The sequence below is a fragment of the Talpa europaea genome (assembly GCF_964194135.1).
Source record: "Talpa europaea genome assembly, chromosome: 15".
Lineage (NCBI taxonomy): Eukaryota > Metazoa > Chordata > Mammalia > Eulipotyphla > Talpidae > Talpa > Talpa europaea.
Genome location: NC_140083.1, coordinates 81,259,340 through 81,279,936, shown reverse-complemented (window position 1 = coordinate 81,279,936; position 20,597 = coordinate 81,259,340). Strand labels below are relative to the sequence as shown.

At 35.8% G+C, this 20,597-nt stretch overlaps 1 protein-coding gene and 1 pseudogene across 2 annotated transcripts; both read left to right on the top strand.

The window, feature by feature from the left end:
• Nucleotides 1-3,257: 3,257 nt before the first annotated feature.
• On the top strand, nt 3,258-12,765 carry LOC311185537 (olfactory receptor 6C2-like; the record flags this gene model as incomplete). The annotated part of the gene is made up of 2 exons (XM_084256161.1): nt 3,258-3,496; nt 12,030-12,765. The coding sequence occupies 2 exons, from the start codon at nt 3,258-3,260 to the stop codon at nt 12,763-12,765; spliced, it is 975 nt and encodes a 324-aa protein (XP_084112287.1).
• A 5,872-nt stretch (nt 12,766-18,637) lies between these two features.
• LOC311185536 (olfactory receptor 6C2-like) lies at nt 18,638-19,604 on the top strand (annotated as a pseudogene). The gene has a single exon. The product of its transcript is annotated as an olfactory receptor 6C2-like (transcript).
• The last annotated feature ends 993 nt before the right edge of the window (nt 19,605-20,597 follow it).

Below are 20,597 nucleotides of genomic sequence, written 5' to 3'. Positions count from 1 at the left end.
CTGATGTCTCTGTAGGACTTTGCCAAAATTCATTTCTCATTAGAGTCATTATCTATCATGTTTGCAGTTTGGTCACAAAGGGCCCCTAATTCACCCAGATGGTCCTTGTGCGTGCATAAGAGACAGAGGACAAAGTATCTAAATTCATTGTGCAAAATTTATGTCCTGATATATCTGGAATTATGTCTGAAACATAGAATATCCTTGTCTTTGTCAAACTTTTAAAATAAATGTTTTATTCTAGTAGTAAGATTCAAGGAATTGGTTCCCAGAGTTATAGTGGGAAAAGACATCAAAGAGTGTCTTGTCAGGAAATCATGCAAGACTCTGCTGTCTTGTATGTTCTGAAAGATGTGGAAACATGCAAAGCTCCATGACGGGCCATTTATGGACAGACCGACTCTCCTTACACTTTCATTTTCATCTTGAGCTCTTAGGATTGCATATTCAACTAAAGCCTTTTTTTTTTTTTATCTTCCAGCAGAGTAAGGATTCTTTATTTGTTAATTTGAATGCTTTATTTAACATTCTCATTCCTTGGTCTCAGTAAAATGCCAGACTTCTATGCTTAAAGTTAAAATGATAATAATCTAGATATGTCAGGAAAAGAACTGTTATTTCTGATGTTATTTTTTCTACTCAAGTAAAATGTGAAGTTATTAGATTCATTAGAAATATTTGTTGCAATAATAAGTAAAGATTTATTTCTGTTCACTTTTTTTTTTCTTCATGGGAAGATTAGCCTATAATACAAGTTCTTAAGAAAGGAAACTGAATGATCTCACTAACATGCTTTGGAAAAGAATATTATGATGGACATTCAAAGAGGATGGCCCCTAAAGTAATTTTCACAAATCACTATTTTTGCCAAAATATAACTATTTTTTCCTTCCTTATAAATGACAACTTAGCTGCAATATTGTCATCAATATTGCATCACTGAGCTAATAAAATGTAAATACTACTGGAAGTGCACTAACAGCAAATACACCTGATTTCATTTGCTTTAAGAAAGCCTGCATAATACCTGGATAGAACAGAAGACATGTGTTGGTGATTAGAAAGGAGTGATGTAAAACCTGGGACGTGTATTGAGTTAGGATGTTAGTGAAGTCCTGGGGGTGTAAGAATTTTCTTAATTTGTTTCAGAAGATCCCGTTCTAATGGGATTCCATGTAAAGGCTCCATCACTAGATAATGACGATTTCTCCCGAATTTAGGGAAGAGAGGAAATAAAAACTGTCTGAGAGTTTTAGTATTTTGAAGACAGAAGATGTAATGGTGTTTCCCTTACACATGTAAAATTGGGAATCGTCAGTCTACTTGAAGTTGTAATATTTATGAGAATATACTACATTGAAAAAGGCAGAAAATATCCCAGAATATTTCAGGTATACTGACATCATTGAGATGGAAAGAGGAAAAGAAGTTTTTTATTGGCATTTAAAAAATAAATGAGTAGAGAGAATTTAGGCTCTTTGTGGACCATCGGAACCAGCTTTCATTTCATGAAGATTGAATAATGAGTGACGAAAAGTATGTGGCTTTATTGTCCACAAATTCAGTGGGTCATTCTTTCACTGATTAATCTCTCTCTTGTGAGTAACAACACTGTTTTTGCACCAGAGAAAAATGGGTCATCAGAGAAAAATCTCACTAAGGTATAAACATTCAAGTAAACCATCACACATATCTGTCATTTGATGTTGGTTATAACTGGATTTTGTTTGTAGATCCATTATAGGTTTCATAATGACAGTGGAATAGAGTCCTAACTGCCATGCCAGAAGGAATTACAAATGTCTTATATCAAAACTATGCCCAGGTATTTGCCACTTAGCAGGAAAAACAATTAAGCTGATCCATGAAACACAGCTAAGTTTCATTTGGTAAGTATGGGAAAATTCTTGGGAAAAATGTGTCTCTTAATGTCACCAGTGATTACTTGTGGGGAAACAGTCTTATGCTTTGAATTGATCTATCAAAGATTAAATGATAAAGAGTAAATTTTTGAAAATGTGTGAAATAAAGTGCAAAATTTTTTCCCCAATCATTGGGGTGTCTCTTGTGCTGTGCAGACGTTTTTCAGTTTGATGTAATCCCAGGTGTTTATCTTTTCCTTGACTTTCTTTGCTTTGGGTGAGGAGTCTTTAAAGAAGTTACTGAGATGTCTGTCTTGTAGTGTTTTACCTATATTTTCTTCTATAAATTTTATGGTTTCAGGTCTTATGTCCACTTGTTTTATCCACTTTGAGTTGATTTTTGTGCACAGTGAGAGGCAGTGGTCTAGTTCCATTTAGTTGCATGTGGTGGTCCAGTTTTCCCAGCCCCATTTATAGAACTAACTGTCCATGTTCCATTGCATGTTCTTTGCTCCTTTGTCAAAGATTAGTTGTCCAGATAAGTGTGGCTTACTTCTGGGCTCTCTATTCAGTTCCATTGGCCTGTGTGTCTGTTTTTGTTCCAATAAGAAACTATTTTAATTGTTATGGCTTTATAGTATAGCTTGAAGTTTGGCATTGTGATCCCTCCTTTCTGAGCCTATTTCCTGATTAATGTAAGATAAGTAAATATACAGGAATAAATTATTACAATATATTTGTCTACATACTTTATATGGTGCCATAAAAATAGTGTTAAATAGGCAAAAAAGACAACATATTAATACAGATTGTAACAGGGCAAGTGTATCTCTGTCAAAGAAAGGAAAGTGTTATCTCTATCAAAAAAATAAAATATGGAAGATGGAAAAAAACAAAGAAAAGAAAATGTGTGAAATGATGCTGTCATTTATACTATATTGTTGCTGAATGCATCCTTAAGAAATTCAGTTATTGGCAAACCACAGGTCATAACTAATTAGAAATAATATATTGATTTCATATAGTACTAATTATTTTAATCAGGACATTAAAAATGGGTCATAGGAGAATGGAGGCTAAAGGTTGTTTTTCCTTGAAAATTTTATTTCTGATATGCAATTTATGTGTCATGTGTGCATACATGTTAACCTGATTGCAATATAAATGTATTTCTCTTTATATGTTGTGCTCATCATGTTTGAGATGCAAGACTTTCAACCAATCAAGTGACCATTAAAGAAGCCAAGAGCATGGTTTTAAAATAACATGAAGTCAAATAAATTCTATGGTTCCACTTTCTAACCTAAAACCCCATGAATAGAATATTCTCTCTCTTTTTTTGAGTCTCAAATTTCTGAATTTCACACACAGTTAAGAGTCATTCAGGAGCCAAGAATGAGAAACCACACAGCAATAACAACCTTCATCCTCCTGGGATTAACAGATGACCCACAACTGCAGATTCTGATTTTCATATTTCTATTCATCTCTTATATGCTGAGTGTAACTGGAAACCTGACCATCATCCTCCTCATACTAGTGGATTCCCGCCTTAAAACTGCAATGTACTATTTTCTCCAGAATTTTTCCTTCTTAGAAATTTCATTCACATCTTCCTGCATTCCTAGATACTTGTACAGTCTATCAACAGGCGATAGGAACTTTTCGTACAATGGGTGTCTAAGCCAGCTATTTTTTTTTTTAAATAAATTTTATTGTTATATTCCCCATACAATTGCAGCCCCCCCATTCTGACCCCAATCCCTCCCCTCCCGCCCCCCTAAAAGTGTCTCTGGTTCATAGTTTTTTGTTGATTTTGATTTTCACTATCTTATAGTTATTCATTTTCCTGGTCCCTTATTTAAGTTTTCTAGATTCCTGCTATGAGTGAGACCATCCGGTATTTTTCTTTTTCTTTTTGGCTTATTTCGCTGAGCATGATCCCTTCCAGCGCCATCCATGTTGCTGCAAATTGCATGTGTTTATCTTTTTTGAATGCTGAGTAATATTCCATGGTATATATGTACCACATCTTCTTGATCCAGTCATCTATTTTTGGGCATTTGGGTTGTTTCCAAAGCTTAGCTATTGTAAACAGTGCTGCTATAAACATAGGGGTGCAGGTGTTCTTTGGAATTGATGTTTCTGTGTCCTTTGGGTAAATACCTAGGAGTGGAATTGCTGGATCATATGGAAGCTCTATGTTTAGTAGGTCCAGAAATCTCCACACAGCTTTCCACAGTGGTTGGACCAGTTTGCACTCCCACCAACAGTGCAGAAGAGTTCCTTTTTCTCCACACCCTCGCCAACATTTGTTGTTGCTAGTTTTTTTAATATGTGCCATTCTCACTGGTGTAAGATGGTATCTCATGGTAGTTTTGATTTGCATTTCCCTGATGACAAGTGATGTTGAACATTTTTTCATATGCCTGTTGGCCATTTGCATTTCCTCTTCAGAGAAGTTTCTTTTAAGCTCTTCTGCCCATTTTTTGACTGGATTATTTTCTTTGTTGTTGTTGAGTCTCATCAGCTCTTTGCAGATTTTTGTGATCAGTCCTTTATCATTAGTGTTGGGTGCAAAAATGTTCTCCCAGTTGGTGGGGTTTCTCTTTGTTTTTGTTATTGTCTCTTTTGCTGTGCAAAAGCTCTTTAATTTGATGTAGTCCCAGCTGTTTATCTTTGCCTTCACTATCACTGCTTTGGGTGATGTGTCTGTAAAGATGTCTTTGATGTGCAAATCACGTAGTGTTTCGCCTATATTTCCTTCTATATATTTTATGGTTTCAGGTCTTATGTCTAGTTCTTTAATCCATTTTGAGTTGATTTTTGTGTATGGTGTGAGGTGGTGGTCAAGCTTCATTCTTTTGCATGTAGCGACCCAGTTTTCCCAGCACCATTTATTGAACAAACTTTCTTTGCTCCAATGCATATTCTTTGCTCCTTTGTCAAAGATTAGTTGACCATAAATCTGTGGGTTTATTTCTGGATTTTCTATTCGATTCCATTGGTCTGTATGTCTGTTCTTGTTCCAATACCATGCAGTTTTGATGACTATGGCTTTGTAGTATAGTTTGAAGTCTGGGAGTCTGATGCCTCCATTCCCTTCTTTTTTTTTCAGGAGAGCTTTGGCTATTCGGGGTTTTTTGTGATTCCATATGAATTTCATCAATAATTGTTCTATTTCTTTGAAGAATGACATTGAAATTTTGATTGGAATAGCATTGAATCTGTATATTGCTTTTGGAAGGATGGCCATTTTAATAATGTTTATTCTTCCAATCCATGAGCAGGGGATGTCTCTCCATTTCTTTGTGTCTTCTTCTATTTCTTTTAACAGTGTTTTATAGTTTTCTTTGTATAGGTCCTTTACCTCTTTTGTTAGATTTATTCCCAAATATTTGATTTTTTTTGTTTCAATAACAAAAGGGATGGTCTTTTTGATTTCTTCTTCTTCAGATTTATTGTTTGTGTATAGGAAGGCTACTGACTTTTGCGTGTTGATTTTGTATCCTGCCACTTTACTGAACTGATTGATGAGTTGAATTAGCTTTTCTGTGGAGTTTTTGGGGTTCTCTATATATAATATCATATCGTCTGCAAATAGTGATAGTTTGACTTCTTCTTTTCCTATTTGGATTCCTTGGATGTCTTTCTCTTCTCTTATTGCCCTGGCTAGGACTTCCAGTATTATATTGAAAAGCAATGGTGATAGTGGACATCCTTGTCTTGTTCCAGATCTTAATGGAATTGCTTTCAGCTTTTCACCATTGAGAATGATACTTAAGCCAGCTATTTTTGATAGACTTATTTGCAGTAACGGGGTTTTTCCTCCTGACCATCATGTCCTATGATCGGTACGTGGCCATCTGCAAACCCCTGCACTATGTGACCATCATGAACCCCAGGGTCTGCCAAACACTTGTCTTCTGCTGTTGGATGATGACTTTGTTGCTTATTTCCCCACTATTCATTTTGTTTTTGGGTCTGGATTTCTGTGACTCTAATGTTATTGACCACTTTGGCTGTGATGCTAATCCTCTGCTAAAGATTTCATGCTCAGACACTTGGCTCCTAGAGCAGATGGTTGTTGTGTGTTCTGTGTTGATCTTCCTCATCACATTCGCCTGTGTGATTCTTTCCTATGTTTATATCATCAGAACAATTCTAAGGTTCCCATCAGCCCAGCAAAGGAAGAAGGCATTTTCCACCTGCTCTTCCCACATGATTGTGATTTTCCTTTCCTACGGCAGCTGTATCTTCATCTACATCAAACCTTCAGCAAAAGATGACATGACCATGAATAAGGGGATTACACTCTTACCTACATCCATCTCCCCCATGTTGAACCCATTTATTTATACTCTGAGGAACAAACAAGTGATACAAGCCTTTAAGGATTTGGTCACAAAATTGTACTCCTACCATGGAATTAGGGCAGTGTTGATAAAAGGTCCAAAAAAATAATAAATAGTTTCTTAAGTTTCATACGTTTTTACTTCTTCTTGATCTACATTTCTGCTTATTTTAATACAAATTGTGAGCAAGTTCCTCTGTACTTCTTATTTATGACCCTCTCCATTTTTCAAAAATGGCACATGAAAACAAAAGGTTTACAATCAGCAATTATCTGCCTGAATATGTCTTTCTCTACCTTCTTTATCTACTTAAAGGAAAAGACACATATGTGCTTTGAGAATGATGTTGAGATGAACAATATTGTGACCTGATGAGAATATGCCTGTCCTTGGAAACTGAAGAAATAGCTTAGTAATGGGAAAACATAGTGACAGTTTCTTAAGTTTGAAGATTTCAGAGCATTTTATTTAGTTTTTATTTTTAAGATTTATTTATTTATACAAGCACTAGTGTACAGGCCAGAGGCGTGGGAGGGCGTGAGAATTCACCAGAGACAGAGCAGGTAGCTGAACAGGCAGAAGGACCGAAATACACTGCTGAGGGGAGCAGCGGGCGAGACTGAGAGGTCTGCCATGCCATGTGGGAATCTCCCTGGCTGGCCTGGAATCCAACAGATGCTGCAGAGACTGCGGACAGCTTCACAGCGCTGTGCTCATCCTGCCGTTCCACCGGGGAGGCCCATTTTTATCTAGTCTTTAACATGTTTAAATTTTCCTTACAAAATTTAGTTTATTTATCCAGGATTTTAAGAGACAGGAATTTCTATTTTTGAAAAGGAAAAGAAGCTTGATAATATAAGGGTGATTTTTTTCTGTGGTTCAAAGAACATGTAAAAATCTCACTGTCATGTATGACAGAGTAGTGGTCAACTATCAAAATCATTTTAGAAATGAAGTGTTTTGTTTTTAGATATAAATTGCATTTTCTTTTAGGACTTTTTGTGTTGAGTTCATTGTCGAATATATAGGAGTTAGTGTTTGATGCTGGACACCAGACCCATGTGCTCTGTGCAATGTTACTCCAATAAACAGAAAGCCTGTTGTACTCAGAAAATGGAGTTAGGCAGGTGTCCTGTCTGTGAGGATCTTATAACCCTCAGCAGTCGTGGCCACAGCCATTGTTAACCATAGGTTCATGCTCAAGCCCATTTGATAAGCAAAGAGCCCCAGGATTTATAATGAAGGAAAACAAATCCTGTATTTTTGAAAATTTTCTGCACTTGGAGGTGAATTCAATGAACGTATGAATTTTTAAAGTTGACAATCATGACGCATTATGAGTTAATTCTTGCAAAATATTTATTCAATTTCACCATCAGGCAGTAAAATGTGAAACTTATTCAGAAATGTATTCATGGACTAAAGACGTTATAATGAAGGATTGCTGACATATATTTTCTTATAGTTCATATACTAAGGAAGAGTAACATCATAATCTTAGCATGATGAAAAAATTTCATGTGTAACTTCATGGTTTGGACATTAAGCAAACAGTGAATGGCAAAGTGAATTGCTCGTGCATTTTCCTTGTGCTTCGTGGCTGAACTTGTCAAGCAATGATATTGTAAGAATAATCATTCTTATTTTCAAGATTTGAAAATCTTTCCTGAATATTAGTTTTGTGTAATGCTTCCAGCCTCCTTATTCTCTGTCCTTTTTGTTGGGATAAACCACATTATGTAGAAAAATTATGATCCAATTCTATACAAATAAGTTAAACAGTAATAATTGTTTACATGTAACTACATAAACATATTATTATGTATGTTGATATTATTCCTTTTATAAATTAGATATCAAACTATAGTTCACGTTTTCTTCAATTTCTTATCTGACTAGAAATCTTGCCAGAAATTATTTCTCATTGGCCAAGGTGCTGCGTCTTAATGTTCCCAAGGACAGTGCTCCCACTGATGTCTCTTAGGACATGATGTCTCTTTGCCAAAATTCACTTCTCATTAGAGTCATTATCATGTTTGCAGTTTGGTCACAAAGGGCCCCTAATTCACCCAGATGGTCCTTGCGTGTGCATAAGAGACAGAGGACAAAGCATCTAAATTCATTGTGTAAAATTTATGTCCTGACATATCTGGAGTTATGTCTGAAATATAAAAATTTCCTTACATTTGTCAAACTTTTAAAATAAATGTTTTTATTCTAGTAGTAAGATTCAAGGAATTGGTTCTCAGAGGTATAGTGGAAGAGGCCATCAAAGAGTGTCTTGTGGGGAAATCATGGAAGACTTTGCTGTCATGTATGTTCTGAAAGATGTTGTAGAAATATGCAACGCTCCATGACAGGCCATTTATGGATGGACGGATTCTCTTACACTTTCATTTTCATCTTGAGCTCTCAGGATTGCATATTCAACTAAAGCCTTTTTTTGGTCTTCCAGCAGAGTAAGGATTTTTTGTTTGTTAATTTGAATGTTTTATTTAATGTTCTAGTAACTTGGTCTCAGTAAAATGCCAGGCTTCCATGCTTGAAGTTAAAATGGTAATAATTTAGATATCTCAGAAAAAGAACTGTTATTTCTGATCTTTTGCTGTATAAAAGTAAAATGTGAAGTTATTAGATTCATTAGAAATATTTTGTTGCAATCATAAGTAAAGATTTAGTTTCTGTTCACTTTTTTTTCTTCATGGGAAGATTAGCACCAGTCATAGCCTGCAGTACAAGTTCTTAAGAAAGGAAACTGTATGATCTCACTAACATGCTTTGGAAAACAATATTATGATGGACATTCAAAGATGATGGCCCCTAAAGTAATTTTCACAATCACTATTTTTGCCAAAATATAACTATTTTTTCCTCCCTTATAAATGTCCTCTTAGCTGCAATATTGTCATCATAGTTCACTGAGCTAATGAAATGTAAATACTACTGGAAGTGCACTAACAGCAAATACACCTGATTTCATTTGCTTTAAGAAAGTCTGCATAATACCTGGATAGAACAGAAGACATGTGTTGATGATTCGAAAGGAGTGATGTAAAACCTGTACATGTATTGAGTTAGGATGTTAGTGAAGTCCTGGGGGTGTAAGAATATTCTTAATTTGTTTCAGAACGTTCAGTTCCAATGGGATTCCATGTAAAGGCTCCAATCACTAGATGATGATGATTTCTCCTGAATTTAGGGAAGAGACGAAATAAAAACTGTCTATCTGAGAGTTTTAATATTAACAGTAGAACTAAAAGTAGTATCATGTTTCAATGGCTGAAATTTGCTTATCAGGGGTAGCCCAGGAGAAAAAAAAGATAAGAACATTTAGTATATTATGTAGTGATGAGTATTTATGCTGTCCCTGACAGAGTGATAGGAATTTTTGGCTCAATAATGTCAATTTTTCAGAACAACCCAAGATTGTACAAATTTATATCTGTTTTACATGGAAAAGAGCAGAGAATTCCACCTCTTGCCAAGAGTACTCAGGTAGGAAATGGGAAACACCAACTTACAATTTTTGAGTCCAATAAGGATGTCTAAGGGTAATTTGAATTTTGAAGACAAAAGATGTAAAGGTGTTTCTCTTACACATATAAATTTGGGAATCACCAGTCTATTTGAAGTTGTATTATTTGTGAGAATATACTACAGTGAAAAAGGCAGAAAATACCCCAGAATATTTCAGGTATACTGACATCATTGAGATGGGAAGAGGAAAGAAGTTTTTAGTGGCAAATAAAAAATTAAATGAAGAGAGAATTGAGGTTCTTTGTGGACCATCGGAACCAGCTTTCGTTTCATGAAGATTGAATAATGAGTGATGAAAAGTAGGTGGCTTTATTGTCCACAAAATCAGTGGGTCATTCTTTCACTAATTAATCCCTCTCTTGTGAGTATCAACACTGTTTTTGCACCAGAGAAAAATGGGTCATCAGAGAAAAATCTCACTAAGGCATAAATATTCAAGTAAACCATCACACATATCTGTCAGCTGATGTTGGTTATAACTGGATTTTATTTGTAGATCCATTATAGGTTTCATAATGACAGTGGAATAGAGTCCTAACTGCCATGCCAGAAGGAATTACAAATGTCTTATATCAAAACTATGCCCAGGTATTTGCCACTTAGCAGGAAAAACAATTAAGCTGATCCATGAAACACAGCTAAGTTTCATTTGGTAAGTATGGGAAAATTCTTGGGAAAAATGTGTCTCTTAATGTCACCAGTGATTACTTGTGGGGAAACAGTCTTATGCTGTGAATTGATCTATATGAAAGATTAAATGATAAAGAGTAAATTTTTGAAAATGTGTGAGATGGAGTGCAAAATTTTTTTTGCCAATCATTGGGGTGTCTCTCTGTTTTGGTTAATGTCTCGGACTGTGCAGAAGCTTTTCAGTTTGATGTAATCCCAGGTGTTTATCTTTTCCTTGACTTTCTTTGCTTTGGGTGAGGAGTCTTTAAAGAAGTTACTGAGATGTATGTCTTGTAGTGTTTTACCTATATTTTCTTCTATAAATTTTATGGTTTCAGGTCTTATGTCCACTTGTTTTATCCACTTTGAGTTGATTTTTGTGCACAGTGAGAGGTAGTGGTCTAGTTTCATTTAGTTGCATGTGGTGGTCCAGTTTTCCCAGCCCCATTTATTGAACAAACTGTCCATGTTCCATTGCATGTTCTTTACTCCTTTGTCAAAGATTAGTTGTCCAGATATGTGTGGCTTTACTTCTGGTCTCTCTATTCGGTTCCATTGGTCTATGTGTCTGTTTTTGTTCCAATGCCAAAATATTTTAATTGTTATGGCTTATAGTATAGCTTGAAGTTTGGCATTGTGATCCCTCCTTTCTGAGCCTACTTCCTGATTAATGTAAGATCACTAAATATACAGGAATAAATTATTACAATATATTTGTCTACATTATATGGTATCATAAAAATAGTGTTAAATAGGGAAAAAAGACAACATATTAATACAGATTGTAACAGGGCATGTGTATCTCTGTCAAAGAAAGGAAAGTGTTATCTCCATCAAAAAAAAAATAAAATATGGAAGATGGAAAAAAAAAAGAAAAGAAAATGTGTGAAATGATCCTGTCATTTATACTATAGTGTTGCTGAATGCATCCTTAAGAAATTCTGTTATTGGCAAACCACAGGCCATAACTAATTAGCAATTATAACATTGATTTCATATACTACTAATTGTTTTAATGCAGGACATTAAAAATGGGTCATAGGAGAAGGGAGGCTAAAGGTTGTTTTTTCTTGAAAATTTTATTTCTGATATGCAATTTATGTGTCGTGTGTGCATACATATTAACCTCATTGCAATATAAATGTATTTCTCTTTATATGTTGTGCTCATCATGTTTGAGATGCAAGATTTTCAACCAATCAAGTGATCATTAAAGAAGCCAAGAGCATGGTTTTAAAATAACATCATGAAGTCAAATAAATTCTATGGCTTGACTTTCTAACCTAAAACCCTGTGAATAGAATATTCTCTCTCTTTTTTGAGTCTATTTCTCCTAATTTCACACACAGTTAAGAGTAATTCAGGAGCCAAGAATGAGAAACCACACAGCAATAACAACCTTCATCCTCCTGGGATTAACAGATGACCCACAACTGCAGATTCTGATTTTCATATTTCTATTCATCTCTTACATGCTGAGTGTAACTGGAAACCTGATCATCATCGTCCTCGTATTAGTGGATTCCCACCTTAAAACTGCAATGTACTATTTTCTCCAGAATTTTTCCTTCTTAGAAATTTCATTCACTTCTGCCTGCCTTCCTAGATACTTGTACAGTCTATCAACAGGTGATAGGAACTTTTCGTACAATGGGTGTCTAAGCCAGCTATTTTTAATAGACTTATTTGCAGTAACAGGGTTTTTCCTCCTGACCATCATGTCCTATGATCGGTACGTGGCCATCTGCAAACCCCTGCACTATGTGACCATCATGAACCGCAGGGTCTGCCAAATGCTTGTCTTCTGCTGTTGGATGATGACTTTGTTGCTTATATCCCCACTGTTCATTATGTTTTTGGGTCTGGATTTCTGTGACTCTAATGTTATTGACCACTTTGCCTGTGATGCTAATCCTCTGCTAAAGATTTCATGCTCAGACACTTGGCTCCTAGAGCAGATGGTTGTTGTGTGTTCTGTGTTGATCTTCCTCATCACATTTGCCTGTGTGATTCTGTCCTATGTGTATATCATCAGAACAATTCTGAGGTTCCCATCAGCCCAGCAAAGGATGAAGGCATTTTCCACCTGCTCTTCCCACATGATTGTGATTTTCCTTTCCTATGGCAGCTGTATCTTCATCTACATCAAACCTTCAGCAAAAGATGACATGACCATGAATAAGGGGATTACACTCTTACCTACATCCATCTCCCCCATGTTGAACCCATTTATTTATACTCTGAGGAACAAACAAGTGATACAAGCCTTTAAGGATTTGGTCACAAAATTGTACTCCCACCATGGAATTAGGGCAGTGTTGATAAAAGGTCCAAAAAAATAATAGTTTCTTAAGTTTCATACGTTTTTACCCTTTCTTGATCTATATTTCTGCTTATTTTAGTACAAATTGTGAGCAAGTTCCTCTGTACTTCTTATTTATGACCCTCTTCATTTTTTAAAAAATGGCACATGAAAACAAAAGGTTTACAATCAGCAATTATCTGCCTGAATATGTCTTTCTCCACCTTCTTTTATCTACTTAAAGGAAAAGACACATATGTGCTTTGAGATTGACGTTGAGATGAACAATATTGTGATCTCATGAGAATATGCCTGTCCTTGGAAATTGAAGAAATAGCCTAGTAATGGGAAAACATAGTGACAGTTTCTTAAGTTTGAAGATTTCAGAGCATTTTATTTAGTTTTTATTTTTAAGATTTATTTATTTATACAAGCACTAGTGTACAGGCCAGAGGCGTGGGAGGGCGTGAGAATTCACCAGAGACAGAGCAGGTAGCTGAACAGGCAGAAGGACCGAAATACACTGCTGAGGGGAGCAGCGGGCGAGACTGAGAGGTCTGCCATGCCATGTGGGAATCTCCCTGGCTGGCCTGGAATCCAACAGGTCCTGCAGAGGCTGTGACAGCTTCACAGCGCTGCGCTCATCCTGCAGTGCCACTAGGGAGGCCCATTTTTATCTAGTCTTTAATATGTTTAAATTTTCCTTACAAAATTTAGTTTATTTATCCAGGATTTTAAGAGACAGGAATTTCTATTTTTGAAAAGGAAAAGAAGCTTGATAATATAAGGGTGAATTTTTTTCTGTGGTTCAAAGAACATGTAAAAATCTTACTGTCATGTATGAGAGAATAGTGGTCAACTATCAAAATCATTTTAGAAATGAAGTGTTTTGTTTTTAGATATAAACTGTATTTTCTTTTAGGACTTTTTGAGTTGAGTTCATTGTCGAATATATAGGAGTTAATGTTTTATGCTGGACACCAGACCCATGTGCTCTGTGCAATGTTACTCCAATAAACAGAAAGCGTGTTGTACTCAGAAAATAGAGTTAGGCAGGTGTAAGCTGTTCTGCCTGTGAGGAAGCTTATACCCCTCAGCAGTGGTGGCCACAGCCATTGTTAACCATAGTTTCATGCTCAAGCCCATTTGATAAGCAAAGAGCCCCAGGATTTATAATGAAGAAAAACAAATCCTGTATTTTTGAAAATTTTCTGCACTTGGAGGTGAATTCAATGAACGTATGAATTTTTTAAAGTTGACAATCATGACACATTATGAATTATTCTAGCAAAATATTTTATTCAACTTCACCATCAAGCGGTAAAAGGTGAAACTTTTTCAGAAACGTTCATGGACTAAAGACGTTATAATGAAGGATTGCTGACATATATTTTCTTATAGTTCATATACTAAGGAAGAGTAATATAGTCTTAGCATGATGAAAAAATTTCATGTGTAACTTCATAGTTCGGACATTAAGCAAACAGTAAATGGTAAAGTGAATTACTCGTGCATTTTCCTTGTGCTTCGTGGCTGAACTTGTCAAGCAATGATATTGTAAGAATAATTATTCTTATTTTCAAGATTTGAAAATCTTTCCTGTATATTAGTTTTGTGTAATGCTTTCAGCCTCCTTATTCTCTATCCTTTTTGTAGGGATAGACCACATTATGTAGAAAAATTATGATCCAAATCTATAGTAATAAGTTAAACAGTAATAATTGTTTACATGTAACTACATAAACATATTATTATGTATGTTGATATTATTCCTTTTATAAATTAGATATCAAACTATAGTTCACGTTTTCTTCAATTTCTTATCTGACAAGAAATCTTGCCAGAAATCATTTCTCATTGGCCAAGGTGTTGCATCTTAATGTTCCCAGGGACACTGCTCCCACTGATGTCTCTGTAGGACTTTGCCAAATTCACTTCTCATTAGAGTCATTATCATGTTAGCAGTTTGGTCACAAAGGGCCCCAAATTCACCCAGATGGTCCTTGCATGTGCATAAGAGACAGAGGACAAAGCATCTAAATTCATTGTGTAAAATTTATGTCCTGACATATCTGGAGTTATGTCTGAAATATAAAAATTTCCTTACATTTGTCAAACTTTTAAAATAAATGTTTTTATTCTAGTAGTAAGATTCAAGGAATTGGTTCTCAGAGTTTTAGTGGAAGAGGCCATCAAAGAGTGTCTGTGTGGAAATCATGGAAGACTCTGCTGTCATGTATGTTCTGAAAGATGTTGTATATATGCAAAGCTCCAAGACGGGTCATTTATGGATGGACAGACTCTCTTACACTTTCATGTTCATCTTGAGCTCTCAGGATTGCATATTCAACTAAAGCTTTTTTTTTTTTGTCTTCCAGCAGAGTAAGGATTTTTTGTTTGTTAATTTTTAACAAAAAAATGTTTTATTTAATGTTTTATTTAAAGTTCTAGTTCCTTGGTCTCAGTAAAATGCCAGACTTCTATGCTTGAAATTAAATGATAATAATGTAGATATCTCAGAAGAAGAACTGTTATTTCTGATGTTCTTTTGCTGTATAAAATTAAAATGTGAAGTTATTAGATTCATTAGAAATATTTGTTGCAATCATAAGTAAAGATTTAGTTTCTGTTCACTTTTTTTTCTTCATAGAAAGATTAGCACCAGTCATAGCCTAAAGTACAAGTTGTTAAGAAAGGAAACTGAATGATCTCACTAGCATGCTTTGGAAAACAATATTATGATGGACATTCAAAGATGATGGCCCCTAAAGTAATTTTCACAAATCACTATTTTTTCCAAAATATAACTATTTTTTTCCTTTCTTATAAGTGACAACTTAGCTGAAATATTGTCATCATAGTTCACTGAGCTAATAAAATGTAAATACTACTGGAATTGCACTAACAGCAAATACACCTGATTTCCTTTGCTTTAAGAAAGCCTGCATAATACCTGGATAGAACAGAAGACATGGGTTGATGATTAGAAAGGAGTGTTGTAAAACCTGGGACCTGTATTGAGTTAGGATGTTAGTGAAGTCCTGGGGGTGTAAGAATTTTCTTAATTTGTTTCAGAAGATTCAGTTCCAATGGGATTCCATGTAAAGGCTCCAATCACTAGATGATGATGATTTCTCCTGAATTTAGGGAAGAGAAGAAATAAAAACTGTCTATCTGAGAGTTTTAATATTAACAGTAGAACTAAAAGTAGTATCATGTTTCAATGGCTGAAATTTCCATATCAAGCGTAGCCCAGGAGAAAAAAAAAAGATAAGAACATTTAGTATGTTAAATTGTGATGAGTATTTATGCTGTCCCTGATAGAGTGATAGGTATTTTTTGCTCAACAATGACAATTTTTCAGAACAACCCAAGATTGTACAAATTTATATATGTTTTACATGGAAAAGAGCAGAGAATTCCACCTCTTGCCAAGAGTACTCAGGCAGGAAATGGGAAACACCAACTTACAATTTTTGAGTCCAATAAGGATGTCTAAGGGTAATTTGAATTTTGAAGACAGAAGATGTAAAGGTGTTTCCCTTACACATATAAATTTGGGAATCATCAGTCTACTTGAAGTTGTATTATTTGTGAGAATATACTACAGTGAAAAAGGCAGAAAATACCCCAGAATATTTCAGGTATACTGGCATCATTGAGATGGAAAGAGGAAACAAAGTTTTTATTGGCATATAAAAAATTAAATGAAGAGAGAATTTAGGCTCTTTGTGGACCATCGGAACCAGCTTTCATTTCATGAAGATTGAACAATGAGTGACGAAAAGTATGTGGCTTTATTGTCCACAAATTCAGTGGGTCATTCTTTCACTGATTAATCTCTCTTGTGAGTAACAACACTGTTTTTGCACCAGAGAAAAATGGGTCATCAGAGAAAAATCTCACTAAGGCATAAATATTCAAGTAAACCATCACACATATCTGTCAGCTGATGTTGGTTATAACTGGATTTTATTTGTAGATCCATTATAGGTTTCATAATGACAGTGGAATAGAGTCCTAACTGCCATGCCAGAAGGAATTACAAATGTCTTATATCAAAACTATGCCCAGGTATTTGCCACTTAGCAGGAAAAACAATTAAGCTGATCCATGAAACACAGCTAAGTTTCATTTGGTAAGTATGGGAAAATTCTTGGGAAAAATGTGTCTCTTAATGTCACCAGTGATTACTTGTGGGGAAACAGTCTTATGCTGTGAATTGATCTATATGAAAGATTAAATGATAAAGAGTAAATTTTTTTTAAAAGATTTTATTTATTTATTTATACAAACACTGGGTACAGTCAGAAGTGCGGGAGGGTGAGAGAATTCACCAGAGCCAGAGAGGGGAACATAACAGGCCGACTGACGAAATACACTGCTATGGGGAGCAGCGGGCAGTAGGAGAGGTCTGTGCCCCATGTGGGACCCTCGCCCAGCGCCCGGGGATCGAACTGGTGCTGCAGAGGCTGCAGGCAGCTTCGCAGCCCAGCCCTCAACCGCTGGGCCACCGGGGAGGACCAAGAGTAAATTTTTGAAAATGTGTGAAATGGAGTGCAAATTTTTTTCCCAATCATTGGGGTGTCTCTCTGTTTTGGTTAATGTCTCTTGGGCTGTGCAGAAGTTTTTCAGTTTCATGTAATCCCAGTTGTTTATCTTTTCCCTGATTTTCTTTGCTTTGGGTGATGAGTCTTTAAATAAGTTATTGAGATGTATGTCTTGTAGTGTTTTACCTATATTTTCTTCTATATTTTATTGTTTCAGGTCTTATGTCCACTTGTTTTATTCACTTTGAGTTGATTTTGTGCACAGTGAGAGGCAGTGGTCTAGTTTCATTTAGTTGCATGTGGTGGTCCAGTTTTCCCAGCCCCATTTATAGAACTAACTGTCCATGTTCCATTGCATGTTCTTTGCTCCTTTGTCAAAGATTAGTTGTCCAGATAAGTGTGGCTTTACTTCTGGGCTCTCTATTCAGTTCCATTGGCCTGTGTGTCTGTTTTTATTTCAATAGCAAACTGTTTTAATTGTTATGGCTTTATAGTATAGCTTGAAGTTTGGCATTGTGATCCCTCCTTTCTGAGCCTACTTCCTGATTAATGTAAGATCACTAAATATACAGGAATAAATTATTACAATATATTTGTCTACATACTGTATATGGTGTCATAAAAATAGGGCTTCCCCTGGTGGCGCAGAGGTTGAGCACTGGGCTGTGAGGCTGCCTGCATCCTCTGCAGGGCTGGTTCGTTCCCTGGCTGCCCACGTGGGTCCCACAAAAAAAAAAAGTGTTAAATAGGCACAAAAGACAACATATTAATACAGATTGTAACAGGACAAGTGTATCTCTATCAAAGAAAGGAAAGTGTTATCTATCCAAAAAAAAAAAAAATAGGGAAGATGGAAGAAAACAAAAGAAAATGTGTGAAATGATCCTGTCATTGCTACTATATTGTTGCTGAATGCATCCTTAAGAAATTCTGTTATTGGCAACCACAGGTCATAACTAATTAGCAATAATAACATTGATTTCATATACTACTAATTGTTTTAATGCAGGACATTAAAAATGAGTCATAGGAGAAGGGAGGCTAAAGGTTGTTTTTTCTTGAAAATTTTATTTCTGATATGCAATTTATGTGTCATGTGTGCATACATGTTAACCTGATTGCAATATAAATGTATTTCTCTTTATATGTTGTGCTCATCATGTTTGAGATGCAAGATTTTCAACCAATCAAGTGATCATTAAAGAAGCCAAGAGCATGGTTTTAAAATAATACCATGAAGTCAAATAAATTCTATGGCTTGACTTTCTAACCTAAAACCCTGTGAACAGAATATTTTTCCTCTTTTTTGAGTCTCATTTCTCCTAATTTTACACACGGTTAAGAGTAATTCAGGAGCCAAGAATGAGAAACCACACAACAATAACAACCTTCATCCTCCTGGGATTAACAGATGACCCACAACTGCAGATTCTGATTTTCATATTTCTATTCATCTCTTACATGCTGAGTGTAACTGGAAACCTGATCATCATTGTCCTCGTATTAGTGGATTCCCACCTTAAAACTGCAATGTACTATTTTCTCCAGAATTTTTCCTCCTTAGAAATTTCATTCACTTCTGCCTGCATTCCTAGATACTTGTACAGTCTGTCAACAGGTGATAGGAACTTTTCGTACAATGGGTGTCTAAGCCAGCTATTTTTAACAGACTTGTTTGCAGTAACAGGATTTTTCCTCCTGACCATCATGTCCTATGATCGTTACGTGGCCATCTGCAAACCCCTGCACTATGTGACCATCATGAACCCCAGGATCTGCAAAACTCTTGTCTTCTCTTGTTGGCTGACAACTTTTTTGTTGATATTCCCACTATTTCTTATGTTTTGGGGCCTGGAATTCTGTGACTCTAATGCCATTTGACCACTTTCTTTGTGATGCTAATCCTCTGATGAAGATCTCATGCTAAGATACTTGGCTCCTAGAGCAGATGGTTGTTGTGTGTTCTGTGTTGATCTTCATCATCACTCTCGCCTGTGTGATTCTGTCCTATGTTTATATCCTCAGAACAATTCTGAGGTTCCCATCAGCCCAGCAAAGGAAGAAGGCATTTTCCACCTGCTCTTCCCACATGATTGTGATTTTCCTTTCCTACGGCAGCTGTATCTTCATCTACATCAAACCTTCAGCAAAAGATGACATGACCATGAACAAGGCAATTACACTCTTACCTACATCCGTCTCCCCCATGTTGAACCCATTTATTTATACTCTGAGGAACAAACAAGTGATACAAGCCTTTAAGGACTTGGTCACAAAATTGTACTCCCACCATGGAATTAGATCAATGTTGATAAAAGGTCCAAAATAATAGTTTCTTAAGTTTCATACTTTTTTTACTTCTCTCGATCTACATTTCTGCTTCTATTTAATAAAAATTGTGAACAAGTCCTTCCATACTTCTTATTTACGACCTTCTCCATTTTTTAAAAATGCCACATGAAAACAAAATGTTTAAGTATCAGCAATTATCTGCCTGAATTTGTCTTTCTCTACCCTCTTTTATGTACTTAAATGAATAGACGCATATCTGCTTTGAGAATGACATTGAGAAGAAAAACATTCTGGTTAAATGAGTATATGATTGTCCTTTGGAATTGAATAAATATCCTAATAATGGTAAAACATAGTTATACTTCTTATGGTTTAAATTTTCACTTGGTCTATTTTTTAACTTGTTTAAAGTCTGAATAATTTTTGATGTTTATCATGATTTTGCAGTTTACACGCCTAGTGTGGCTGCTCAGTTCTGACCCTAGTCCCCAGGACCCACACCCCTATGAGGCCACCCTGGTACATTCTAGCAGTTTTAAGGCAAGTCACCATTGATGTCACTGGCAGGTAAAGGAGGGGGCAAAGCTCCACCTTTACTCTGGGCTTCCCATCCTACCAGCCTCCTTCTCTAACATGACATGATGATCTATGTAAAGATATCCCCAAAGAATCCTTCGGAAACGCTGCTAAAATATTCATCTGAATAAATTTGAAGGTGTATTTGTCTTCATTCAAGCCCTCATGAAATGGATAGTGTTCCATTTAGCATATCATTACATAGATTAAAAATGGTCCCTGGAATGTAAACTGGACCAGGCACTATAGAAAACTGTGGAAAGCACTAAAAATTGATCAACCATGTGATCCAGGAATTCTACTCTTAGGAATGTACCCTAGAACACAAAGGCACTCATGTGAATGGAAACCTGTGCTCCTATGTTTATTGCAGCACTATTTACCGTAGTCAAGATAGGAAAAGAACCCAACTGTCCCAAAATGGAGGAATGAATCAAGAAGATGTGGTATATAC